This window comes from Tachyglossus aculeatus, chromosome 2 (genome assembly GCF_015852505.1).
Source record: "Tachyglossus aculeatus isolate mTacAcu1 chromosome 2, mTacAcu1.pri, whole genome shotgun sequence".
In the NCBI taxonomy this organism is placed as follows: domain Eukaryota; kingdom Metazoa; phylum Chordata; class Mammalia; order Monotremata; family Tachyglossidae; genus Tachyglossus; species Tachyglossus aculeatus.
The window spans coordinates 82,039,732-82,053,655 of NC_052067.1; the positions used below are offsets into that span (position 1 = coordinate 82,039,732).

At 40.6% G+C, this 13,924-nt stretch overlaps 1 protein-coding gene across 4 annotated transcripts in view; it reads left to right on the forward strand.

Annotated features, from left to right (window-relative positions):
• The window catches only part of AHI1 (Abelson helper integration site 1), a 261,125-nt gene that overhangs the window by 24,685 nt on the left and 222,516 nt on the right, over window positions 1-13,924 (forward strand). For all 4 annotated transcript variants that reach the window (XM_038772630.1, XM_038772621.1, XM_038772639.1 and 1 more), the window contains exons 4-5: window positions 10,233-10,837; window positions 13,607-13,797. In XM_038772630.1, the coding sequence (XP_038628558.1) occupies window positions 10,233-10,837; window positions 13,607-13,797 (796 nt within the window). The remainder of the gene's footprint in view (window positions 1-10,232; window positions 10,838-13,606; window positions 13,798-13,924) is intronic.

Consider the following 13,924-nt stretch of genomic DNA (forward strand, 5'->3'; position numbering starts at 1 on the left):
GGTAGGGGGAGGCGGAGGAGACAGACATCAATACAAATAAACAGGCATCAATATGAATAAATAGAATTGTAGATATAAACATATATACATAAGGCCTGTGGGGCGGGGAGAGGGGAGGAAGAGCAAAGGGAGCAAGTCGAGGCGACGTGGAAGGGTGGGGGAGCTGAGGAAAAGGGGGCTTAATCTGGGAAGGCCTCTTGGAGGAGGTGCGCCATTGGGCAAGGGGGAGGTCATTGGTGACTTTAAAGAGAGCAGTTTCAATAGATTGGAGGGGAGTTGAGGCCAGATTGCAAGGGTCGAATAGCATTCATTCTCAAGCAGTCTCTCTTTGTCTTCCCATTCATTCATTCATTCATTGTCGTATTTAGTGAGTGCTTACTGTGTGCAGAACACTGTACTAAGTGCTTGGAAAGTACAATTCGCAACAGATAGAGGCAATCCCTACCCAACAATTGGCTTATAGTTTAGAAGGGGGAGGTAGACAACAAAACAAAACAAGTAGACAGGCATCAATAGCATCAAAATAGATCAATGGAATTATAGATATATTCACATCATTAATAAAATAGGGTAATAAATATGTACAAATATACACAAGTGCTGTGGGGAAGGGAAGGGGGTAGACCAGAGGGCGGGAGTAGGGGTGATGGGGAGGGAAGGTAGGAGCAGAGGAAAAGGGGGGCTTAGTCAATGGGACTAGACTTCTTTTACTTTCACTTTCCCGATAAACTTGTTGGATTTGCTAATGCATAAAAACTCTTGTGGAAAACTCCAGGAGAAATTTTAAATGGAAAATTATAGTGGAAACACTGCTTCCAGACTTGTAGGCAGGGAACATGCCCACCAACTCTGTTGTATTGTACTTTCCCAAGCACTTAGAAAAGTGCTTTGTACACAGTAAGCACTCAGTAAATACGATTGATTTTCCCCATGTTTATGGAAATAATTATTTAGTAAATCACATTTTTCTGCCTTCTCTCTCTCTTCCCCCTCTTTCTTGGTGCATTGCTCTAGTTCTAGTGAAAGTCTAGAAATAATAATAATAATAATAATGGTATTTGTTAAGTGCTTACTATGTGCCAAGCACTGTTCTAAGCACTGGGATAGATACAAGGCAATTAGGTTGTCCCACATGGGGCTCACAATCTTAATCCCCATTTTCCAGATGAGGTAACTGAGGCACAGAGAAGTTAAATGACTTGCCCAAAGTCACAGAGCTAAGTGCCCATATTCTTAAAACCTCAAAAAGTTAATCTGGAAAGTGTGTATTCCCAACCTTTCTGAGTGAATGAGATTTATCTGTACAGTACGCGTTGGTGCTTTAGAAAAGACCTCTGAATTATTTAAAATCCATCATTAAAAATAATATTTAAACCTATCACTAGCAAAGGAGACACTTTTTAAGATCAGAGCCTGGGGCCAAAGATAAAGGAATGATGTAGTAATGCAAGATCCGGCCACTAGAGGGAGCCAAATTACATGAAAATGAATTTTAAAATGACCCCTTTTGAGGGATAATAATAATAATAATAATAATGGCATTTATTAAGCGCTTACTATGTGCAAAGCACTGTTCTAAGCTCTGGGGAGGTTACAAGGTGATCAGATTGTCCCACAGTGGGCTCACAGTCTTCATCCCCATTTTACAGATGAGGGAACTGAGGCCCAGAGAAGTGAAGTGACTAGCCCAAAGTCACACAGCTGACAAGTGGCGGAGCTGGGATTTGAACCCATGACCTCTGACTCCAAAGCCTGGGCTCTTTCCACTGAGCCACACTGCTTCTCCACGCTCAAGCCACGCTTGAGCCACCAAGTAGCTCAAGCGATTCACCCAGTATTTGCTGAAAATAAAGTTGCAGAATCAATCAATCAATAATAATAATAATGGTATTTATTAAGCGCTTACTATGTGAAGAGCACTGTTCTAAGCACTGGGGAGGTTACAAGGTGATCAGGTTGTCCCACTGGGGGCTCACAGTCTTAATCCCCATTTTTACAGATGAGGTAACTGAGGCACAGAGAAGTGAAGTGACTTGCCCAAAGTCACACAGCTGACAGTTGGTGGAGCCGGGATTTGAACCCATGACCTCTGACTCCAAAGCCCGTGCCCTTTCCACTGAGCCACGCTGCTTCCCTCTAATCAATCAATCAGTGGTATTTATTGAGCACTTACAGTGTTACAGAGCTGTGAACTTGGAAAGGTACAATGCAGTGGAATTGGTAGATATGATCAATAAAAATAATAATAATAATACTATGTGCCAAGCACTCACAAGAGCCTTAGAGTCTACAGGAGGAAGCAGACATTAAACTGGGTGAAATAGTAGAGTATGAGAATTCATTCATTCACTCAATCGTATTTATTGAGTGCTTACTGTGTGCAAAGCACTGTATTAAGCACTTGGGAGAGTACAGTGCAATAGACAGACACATTCCCTGCCCACAGTGAGCTCACAGTCTAGCTATTAATGTACATAAGTAAATAAATTACAGATATATACATTTGTGCTGTGAGGTTGGGAGGGAGAGCGAAGGAAAGGAACAAGTCAGGGCTATGCAAAAGGAACTGGAAGAAGAGGAGAGGAGATCTTAGGGAAGGCGCCTTGGGGGAGGTAAACAGACAAATTCTGTGCCCACAGTGAGCTTGCTGAATATTTATAAAAGTGCTACGGTGAATATCAGAATGCTTAAGGGGTATGCAGCCAAGTCCTTAGGTGATGCAGGGGGGAAGGCAGATAGGAGAAATTTAGGGATGGGATGAGAAGGCCAGGTGGAGGTGATGGAATTTGAGAGGAGGCTGGATATCTCCTCTTGAGATACTGCAGGGAGGAGATGCTCAGGCTTATTAGCTCCTGGTAGCATTTACAAGTGCTATTTTACCAGCCAAGGCCACTATCAAGGCTTTGGGATAACCTTAAGAACAAGTATATATATATATATATATATATATTCACCTTTCATCAAGGATCACAGAATGAATTTCCCCAGGACCAGAGATTAGATTTCTCTTTGCTATAAGGTGAAATTGTGGTAGCAAGAGAAAAGGTCAATTTTCTTGCATCACCTACTTGTTCAGTAAAATGATCAAATCATCAAAAGGAGGATCCTCCACTGACCGGGAGTGCTACAGATAAGTATTTCTCAAAAACATCCATCAAGATTCTTTCAAATGGGGAGTTTGAGGGCCCCAGGGCCGAAGCAGGGTCTAAGGGAGATATTCAGAAGATAAAGGAGAAGGGGTTTGTTTGTTACTTTTGTTGCGGGGAGGAGCATTGATAGAGGGGACAAAAAAGGAAAGTGTTGGTGACATTGTAAAGGTAAAGAAACAGATAGCGGGACACAAGGAGAGAGGAAATTTAGGTCTTTCGGTTGAACTGAACCTGAGCAACTTTGTCAGCAACTGAACGTTCCTAAAGCTAAGTCAGTTAAAACCTGGGACTCACCAGTTTTGAAAAATATCTACCTGGACTTGTGGTACCATGTTGAATGAAAGACACTTGAAAGTCACTAGCTTTACTTCTCTTTATTCTGATCAATCAATCAATCAATCAATCGTATTTATTGAGCGCTTACTATGTGCAGAGCACTGTACTAAGCGCTTGGGAAGTACAAATTGGCAACACATAGAGACAGTCCCTACCCAACAGTGGGCTCACAGTCTAAAAGGGGGAGACAGAGAACAGAACCAAACATACCAACAAAATAAGATAAATAGGATAGAAATGTACAAGTAAAATAAATAAATAAATAAAGAGTAATAAATATGTACAACCATATATACATATATACAGGTGCTGTGGGGAAGGGAAGGAGGTAAGATGGGGGGATGGAGAGGGGGACGAGGGGGAGAGGAAGGAAGGGGCTCAGTCTGGGAAGGCCTCCTGGAGGAGGTGAGCTCTCAGCAGGGCCTTGAAGGGAGGAAGAGAGCTAGGAAGAGAGCTTCTGATGACTTGACACCTGTCCACATGTTTTATTTTGTTGTCTGTCTCCCCCTTCTAGACTGTGAGCCCGCTGTTGGGTAGGGACCGTCTCTATATGTTGCCAACTTGTACTTCCCAAGCGCTTAGTACAGTGCTCTGCACACAGTAAGCGCTCAATAAATACGATTGAATGAATGAATGAATGAACGGGAGAGTTGAAGAGGGGATTTGGAGGATGGGAACACACTTTCAGTGATGCATGAGTAATCATAAAACACTATGTTCAAAGAGAACATTAAATGTTGTAGTTACTTGTACTGGTAGGTGTTTTCTTCACTCTGTATTTCATTTTCATTCGGTCAGTTCCTTATTGGGTCTGTCCGTTTGGTTTTACATTTTGAAATTACATTTGCATGTCCCCAGAAGAGTTTGTTGGGACCTGAATCAACAGGATTTCAGGTCTTGTTTTCTCTGAACTATATAAAATTCACAGTGTACCTAATAGTTCCAGGTACACAATGGATTTACAGTAAATATCTAATGATGATGTCGATCACCTTTTTATTGCATGCCATCTGTGAATCTGGGGCTGCACTGGGCTATGTATTAGTTACTCAATGTTTATATTCTTTAAAAATAATTTTTCTAGTGTCCCCCAGCAAACCATTTTACGTAAATATGCTAGACCATGCTTTTGAGTCCTTAACTTTTCCCCCAAAATTGCAAATCCTTAATTATTTAAAATAAAAAAGTACTATGTATGCATATAATAACATTAAAGAGCCTCTTTTTAACTCATATTAAGGTGCGTTGCAAGGTATGTGAGAATAAGAATAGTTTGTGCTAGGAACAATCAATTCAAATATTTTCAATTTTTGTTTGATTTTTGTTTCTTTTGAATAGTTAAACTGGTTTAACTTGTTGATTAAACAACAGAAAACTCCCATGTTTACTTGAGCAGTACCTGTTGCTTGAATTTATAGACTATGCAAGTAAAAATATAGTTTCTAACTTAAAGTGCTTCACGTCTTTTGAATTTCAAAAGTAAGTTGTTGTTTACTATCTACCGCCATTAGATAGAAAGATTTCTTCAGTAAGATGTATTTCGCAATTAGATTGAATTCTCTCTCCAGCCGTCAACATAATTTGTTTTTCCACTACTTCTTCATAATTTATTCTTATTTATCATGATTGCACATTTATACCTTGAATTTGTGGTTAACTGGATGAGGGTTGGAATGAGTGTGTTCTACTAAATAAAGCAGCATGTCTAATTTTCTGTAGAAGTAGTGAATGGTAAAATGTATATGGTTCTCAATATAACTACTGTCTGTAAATTTTCAGTCTTTTATGGACCAGAGGTTTTGTCTTTGGTCTGAACATTCTTAACTAGAAAATATTTATCAGCCTGTAGTTTTTTTTTTTTATAGTTCATCATATCCCTAGATAGTACACAGGTAATAAAATCAATGAAGCAGTGTTATCTAGTAAAGAGATAGAAAGAGCTTGGACCTGGGAATCAGAGGATTTGGATTCTAATCCCAGCCCCACCACTTGTCTGCTTTGCAACCTTGGGCAAGTCACTTAATTTCTACGTGCCTCAGTTGCCTCATCTGTAAAACAGGGATTAAGTCCTAATCCCTCCTTCTCAGATGGCAAGTCCCAAGTGGGACGGGGACTGTCCACCTGGATTTTCTCATTTCTACCCTAGCGCTTAGTTCAGTGCTTAGCATAAAGTAAGCGCTTAACTAATGTCATAGAAAAACAAAATAAGCATTCATTTAAATTTACTCATCTTTACATCGTTCTTGTGTGAATGCGTATTTTCAAGTCTCTTAAAATAGGGAGTTAAAAATTATATCGCTTTCATTTTTATCTGTTATTAAAGAAGGCTTCTGTTTTCCCTGTTAAGGTGTAGTATCACATAGCAGTAAAAAGCATAGGATACTGGTGGGTTGCTTTTTTTTTTTTTACTAGATTACTAGAATTTAGGTTTTGGCTGTTTGTCACTTGCACTTGGTATGTAGAATTGGATTTAGTTTTCATTCTGATAACGAAAAGTAAAACATGCAATTAAAAAAAAGTAAGAGCACATTTTATAAAAAGCAAAAAAATGGGAATTTGTAAGATATCATCTATTTATTAAAGAACAAAAAGTTCCCAAATTTACTTGAACTTGTACCTGATTCTTGAAGTTACAGAACAAGCAAGTGAAAAAAATAATTGCTAACTTGAAATGCTTCAAGTGTCTTCAATAGCCAGGAATGGGAAATACCTGTCATTTACTTTGTCATTGACTGAACTAAGAAGCAGGCTTTTAAGGTAACGTGTTCTACTCCTGTGTATTAACTGAGAAAGTTTCTGTGTTCAGTAACAGATGAAAATATAAAGCTTTTGGCTTTGTACATATTTATTACTCTATTTATTTATTTTACTTGTACCTATCTATTCTATTTATTTTATTTTGTTAGTATGTTTGGTTTTGTACTCTGTCTCCCCCTTCTAGACTGTGAGCCCACTGTTGGGTAGAGACTGTCTCTCTATGTTGTCAGCTTGTACTTCCCAAGCACTTAGTACAGTGCTCTGCACACAGTAAGTGCTCAATAAATACGATTGATTGATTGATTGATTGGTAATTTAACTTCAATAAAATTGTTTGTCTACAATACTCTATTTCTCTAGGATGCCTAATGGCTTAGTAAATACTATTTGTTGATAGAGGTCCGGGTAAAGAGCTCTTGGCAGTAGGGTAGTAATAGAACAGTGCTCTGCACAGAGTAAGTGCTAGTAGTAGTAATAGCGGTGGCATATATGGAACTCATACTGAATGCACTTACTAAGCACTTGGCAAGTTCCTTAGAAGAAACATGAGACAATAATAATAATAATAATAATAATAATGGTATTTGTTAAGCGCTTATTATGTGCCAAGCACTGGGGGAGATACAAGGTAATCAGGTTGTCCCATGCGGGGCTCACAGTCTTAATCCCCATTTTACAGATGAGGTCTCCCCCTTCTAGACTGTGAGCCCACTGTTGGGTAGGGACCGTCTCTATATGTTGCCAACTGGTACTTCCCAAGCACTTAGTACAGTGCTCTGCACACAGTAAGCACTCAATAAATACGATTGAATGAATGAATGAATGAACAAATACCAACATTATTATTATTATTACAAGATAATCAGTTCAGACACAACTCCTGTCTCACACAGGGCTCATGGTCTAAGAGAGAGGGAGAACTGATATTTCACCCCCATTTTACAAATGGGGCAACAGTCACAGAGAAGTTAAGTTCATTCATTCGTTCATTCAATCGTATTTATTGAGCACTTACTGTGTGCAGAGCACTGTACTAAGCACTTGGGAAGTACAAGTTGGCAACATATAGAGACGGTCCCTACCCAACAGCGGGCTCACAGTCTAGAAGGGGGAGACAGACAACAAAACAAAACATATTAACAAAATAAAATAAATAGAATAGCAAATATGTACAAGTATAATAAATAGAGTAATAATCCCCATTATTAGAGTCCCCCTTAAATAGAGTCTTAATCCCCATTTTAGAGATGAGGTAACTGAGGCCCAGAGAAGTTAAGTGACTTGCCCGAAGTCATACAGCTGACAATTGGCGGAGCAGGATTTGAACCCATGACCTTCTGACTCCAGGCCCCTGCTCTATCTGTGCCATGCTGCTTCTCCAAGCTGTACTCTCCCAAGCACTTAGTACAGTGTTCAGCACGTACTGAGCTCTCAATAAATACCACTGACTGATTCTCGCTTGAAGGTGTTTCTCCCTACAGCATCACACCTAGGCTCGTCTCTATAAATTCCCTGATATAAATGCTCTTTTATCTTTGTTTCAATGTCCTGAGCCAAAGCCATATTTCCCCATCCCCAGCAAATACGTAATCCACGTTATCAAGTTATTCATAAACTCACCGCAATGTTGTCTTGAAAATTTGCCTTCTTCTTGGGTTTCTTCTTGTCATTCGTTAAAGCAGCGTGGCTCCTGAAGAGTTCTTCAAAACGAACCTTGGTTTTCTCATTTACTTCACTTTCCACCGTTGGCATTAGCCTGAGAGCCCCATGTGGAACAGGGACTGTGTCCAACATGATTGCCTTGTATCTACCCCAGTGCTTAGAACAGTGCTTGGCATATAGTAAGCCCTTAACAAATAGGACAATCATTATTATTATTGTATGTTCCAAGATTCCCGAAAATATATCGGGCCAGTTAGGTTGGACTGGCTTCAAGTGTGTTTCTCACGGCTGCCCCATACCCTGTGTAGCCTCTCCTCTCCCCCCTCGTTTTGGATGGTTTTGGACCAGAGTAATGCTGGCATGGTGACTAAAATGCTGTTACATATCTGCATTCTTGGCCCTCAGCTTATGGCTTCTACAGGACCCTGGTACTGTATAGCTAGCTGCATAATTGCCTCAGTATTCCTCAGTATTCCTCAGAAATTAATTCTGGGCCATTCTGATTCTACTTGGCATGGCTCAGGGGCTGGCTCAGCTCTTGGCTGCTGCATTCTGACTGGGTGGCTGACTCTAGGACGAATTAGGCCTGGATTTCTGACTTCAGAATAAGCTTTCCATTTGGCCCTTACCAGTGGATCAGTCAATTGTAGTTTTGAATGCTTTCTGTGTGTAGAGCACTGTACTAAGCGCTTGGGAGAGGACAATATAATGGGCGCTTGGGAGAGGGCAGAATAACGGATTTGGTAGACACGTTCCCTGCCCACAGAAAATCTACAGGCTAGGCAGGGAGACAAGAGAGCAATATAGATAAATAAATTATGGCTATGTGCATAAGGCTGAGGGAGGGGTGAATAGAGCGCTTAGAACAGTCCTTTGCACATAGTAAGTGCTTAACAAATGCCATCATTATTATTATTATTAGAGGGTGCCAGGGCAGTGCAGAAGGAAGTGGGAGAAGAGGAAATGAGAACCTGGTCAAGGAAGGCCTCTTGGAGGACATGTGACATTTGTTCCCTTTTGTTGGATGATGAGACAAAAGGAAGACTTTTATCCACAAAAATTACCAAATTGTTGAAACAGGTATCTCCAATGGACTTGGTCTCGGTAGAGGTTTTATCCTCTCTCTGTATCAGGTTGTCCCAGATATTTCTATTTAATGAATATGGATGAACTGTAAGCCCCACTGGATGAACCGTAAGCCCCACGTGGGACAACCTGATCACCTTGTATAAGTGCTATAAGTACAGTGCACACAGTAAGCGCTCAATAAATATGATTGAATGAATGAATGATCCACCCTTTCCTCTCCATCCACACTGCTACCCTTCTCGTTCAAGCTCTCATCCTGTCCCGTCTGGACTACTGCATCAGCCTTCTCTCTGATCTCCCATCCTCGTGTCTGTCCCCACTTCAATCCATACTTCATGCTGCTGCCCGGATTGTCTTTGTCCAGAAACGCTCTGGGCATGTTACTCCCCTCCTCAAAAATCTCCAGTGGCTACCAAATCAATCTGCGCATCAGGCAGAAACTCCTCACCCTGGGCTTCAAGGCTGTCCATCACCTCGCCCCCTCCTACCTCACCTCCCTTCTCTCCTTCTCCAGCCCAGCCCGTACCCTCCGCTCCTCCACCGCTAATCTCCTCACCGTACCTCGTTCTCGCCTGTCCCGCCATCGACCCCCAGCCCACGTCATCCCCTGGGCCTGGAATGCCCTCCCTCTGCCCATCCGCCAAGCTAGCTCTCTTCCTCCCTTCAAGACCCTGCTGAGAGCTCACCTCCTCCAGGAGGCCTTCCCAGACTGAGCCCCTTCCTTCCTCTCCCCCTCATCCCCCTCTCCATCCCCCCCATCTTACCTCCTTCCCTTCCCCACAGCACCTGTATATATGTATATATGTTTGTACATATTTATTACTCTATTTATTTATTTATTTTACTTGTACATATCTATTCTATTTATTTATTTTGTTAGTATGTTTGGCTTTGTTCTCTGTCTCCCCCTTTTAGACTGTGAGCCCACTGTTGGGTAGGGACTGTCTCTATATGTTGCCAATTTGTACTTCCCAAGCACTTAGTACAGTGCTCTGCACATAGTAAGCGCTCAATAAATACGATTGATGATGATGATGATGAATGAATGTACTTCTACTACAAGCTTTTTCTTTGGAAATTAAACAGTTCATTACTATATGAGGGTTAAGTTAAAGTCATAAAGGAAAATGGGAGTTTTCACATTTTTCAGTTCACACAGTATTATGCAATAAATATGTGCTTTTTGCCTCCTGCAAGTTTGAAAGACTGTTTTTCCTTTTATTTGTGTTCTCTTCCTAGCTTGACACCTTTAGAAGTGATCTTGATATAGGTAAAGGATCTAGAAATGATGACGTAATTATCAACACTATCTACCATCCCGAGAAGAGCCTGGGTTTCACCAAAAACAAACCAAGGGAAGGAAGCTCAGTGGCTGATAAGACAAACACCGATGTCATTAATGGAGAAGAAAACAAGCAAATCAAGACAAACAAGAAGAAAAAGAAAACGGTATTGCAAGAACAATTTAATGAGGAAGAAAATGCATATAAAACTTTACAGGAGAGTTTTGAAAGGAAGATTAATGATGATTCCCCCAAAGCCCGCAGAAGTAAATCACAGTCAGGTGCACCTCATCCAAAAGGTGTCAAGATAAAAAATGCCTTGCCAGAAGTGAGAGTTATAACTGAATTAGATGAGGAAGAGCAGTTAATTCAAGCCTATGAGCTGCAAGTGGCTGAGGAAGAGGCAAATGCAATTAGAAGGAAAATAAGGAAGAAACTTCAAGAACAGATGTCTGAATTTCCCACTGATGTTCAAAGTCATGAGGTTGTATTGAAAAATGAAGTAGGAAAAAAGAAGAAAACGAAAAAAGAAATTCCTCTAACATCTGAAGCCGAAACAAGGTACAGCGGTGATAAATTATAACTTCTTCTGCTAGAGCCGTGAGAATGTTTCAAAGTCTTAGGCTGCTTGAATGATTTAATTTTGAAAAATGTGTCTAATATGAAACAACTTCCAATATCCATGTTTTCATAAATTCATTTTAATGATATTCCCTTTATATGTAAACAGTGTCTTCTGAACTTTTCACTAAAATAATCTTGTAGCATATCAGCATATGTGAGGCAAATATTAATTTTTTGCAAATTGAGTTTATTGAATAGTATCAAGGAAAAGATATTAGGAATTATTCCCATTTTGGAGTCATGTAGCCCTGGCCCCTACTCTCACCCCCCCCACCCCCTCTATCCATTTCTGCCCCTTATCAGTGGGAGCAAACCCCCAGATGAAAATGTCCAAATTCTGAATATGTCTGAATGGATCTGATATGGAAAGAAGGTCCATATCTCACTTCCAGGGTGGCCTCTCCACCGGTGTGTGGTGATTTTGTGGGGGTGTGGGTCCCTTTGTGTGCTGGTGGCAGTTGTTCCCTCGTACTCACCTCGTGGCTTCAGCATATGTAAGACAAATATTAATTTTTTGCAAATTGAGTTTATTGAATATTATCAAGGAAAAGATATTAGTAATTATTCCCATTTTGGAGTCATGTAGCTCTGGCCCCTACTCTCACCCCCCCACCACCCCTATCCATTTCTGCCCCTTATCAGTGGGAGCAAACCCCCAGATGAAAATGTCCAAGTTCAGAATATGTCTGAATGGATCTGATATGGAAAGAAGGTCCACATCTCACTTCCAGGGTGGCAAATTGAGTTTATTGAATAGTATCAAGGAAAAGATATTAGTAATTATTCCCATTTTGGAGTCATGTAGCTCTGGCCCCTACTCTCACCCCCCCACCACCCCTATCCATTTCTGCCCCTTATCAGTGGGAGCAAACCCCCAGATGAAAATGTCCAAGTTCAGAATATGTCTGAATGGATCTGATGTGGAAAGAAGGTCCACATCTCACTTCCAGGGTGGCCTCTCCACCGGTGTGTGGATTTTGTGGGGGTGTGGGTCCCTTTGTGTGCTGGTGGCAGTTGCTCCCTCGTACTCACCTCGTGGCTTCAGCTTCCACCTCTGTGAGGATTACTCCCAAATCTGTCTCACTAGTCCTGACCTCTCTCCGCAGCTGCAGTCTCACATTCCTTCTTGTCCACAAGACATTTCCACATGGATGCCCCACAACTCCTTAACTCAAAATGGTGAATACTGAATTCCTCATCTTCCCTCCGAAATCCTCTCTTCCACCTAACTTTCCCCTCACATTTGACACCACCTCCACCTCCATGTATGTGAAGCCCGTGGTATTGGTGTTATCCTTGACTCCTCGCCCTCTTTCAATTTTCACGTTCAGTCTGTGACTTAATTCTCTCTGTTCCTCCTCCAGAATATTTCTCGGAGCTTTCCGCTTCTTCTCCATCTAAATGGCCACCTCCTTGGATATGGCAAGGCACTTTTCACTAGCCTCCCTACCTCTAATCCCTCCCCTCTGCAGTTTGTGCTTCACCCGACCCCTTGGCTGGATCATCTTTCTAATATATCATTCTGCACACATTTCTCCACTCCTTAAAATCCTTCCGTGATTACCTATTTTCTCCAGCTCAACAGAAACTCCTGACTTTTAGCTTTAAGGCAGTCTCTCAGCTCCTCTCTCTTCTCAGTCTCTACTCTCCATTCTTATACTCCCTTATACTCTTCATTCTTCCCAAACTCATATTCTCTTTGTGCCTCATCACCTACCTCTCTCATTCATTGTCATATTTATTGAGCGCTTACTGTGTGCCAAGCACTGTACTAAACTCTTGGGAGAGTACAGTATAACAGTAAACAGACACATTCCCTACCCTCTACAAGCTTATAGTTGAACTTCCAATCCCTAGCTCATGCCCTTCCTCCTACCTCTCCCTGCAAACCCAGAATACTACAGCTGTCCCCATGCTACTAAGTCCCCAAGCACTTAGTACAGTGCTCTGCACACAGTAAGCGCTCAATAAATACGATTGATTGATTGATCTTCAGAGCCTTTCTGAAATCCCTCCTACTCCATGAGGATCTTTTCCCTATCATTTTTCTTCTCCTCAGGTCCTCCCACCATCATCTTAGAACTTTTGCACCGCGTAGGCACTTTTAAACTCAACCCCACTGTAGTTTACAGTGTATGCTAAATTTATTTCTTTCAACCACTCTAGTTGTACATATTTCAGATCTGTTTTATGTTTAATTTATTTTCTTCTTTAGAAGTTTGGGTGTTATTTTTGTTTTATTTTAGGCAAGATTTAGCATTATGAATTTTTTAAGCTTTAGTCCAACAAAATTGTAATTATACTTTTCCAGGATTATTTGGGAGATTTTTCCATTTTTAGTAAAAATGGAAATGATTTTTAAAAGTTTATTTTCTGCTCTTGAGAAATTTCTTGTGTCTTTATTTTTATTTATTAATTTCAGTCAGTAATACTTATTGAACGTTTGCGCTTTGCGGAACACTATTTTTAGCTCTTGGGAGAAAACAATAGGGTTAGAAGATGTGATCCCTGCCCCTAAGGAGTTTGCAATCTATGAGGGTAAATGGAAGAAAAATGCTCTAGTTAACAGCAATTTCCAAAACTATATAATATACACCAGCACTCAGTTTTTACTTCTTACTTCTTACTAAAAATTTTCAACCTAGCATCATGAAGATACTTAATGCTATTTTATGAGGAAATAGTGAATACTGTGTTACATTACAGTGCAATGTCCCTCTCTGAACTGCAACAAATTCCAGTTGAAGATAATTTCAGTAAAAAGAAGTCCTCAGAGGGAGAGCCTGCATCAGTTTTGAGTCAGAATGATGAAATGAAGACAGAAGAACAAAGCACAGAAGATGACATAAAACTGCCAAGACCTAAAGCAAGGAAGGCAACAAAGAAATCCAAAAGAGGTTTGTGATTTAAAAGTCAATTCAATTTAGATAGCTTTGCCAGTAGTCAAGGAGCCAAAACATAAGTAAGAAGAAATTGGAAACCATTATGTACAGTATATTTTATCCTTATTCTATTATTAGCGCA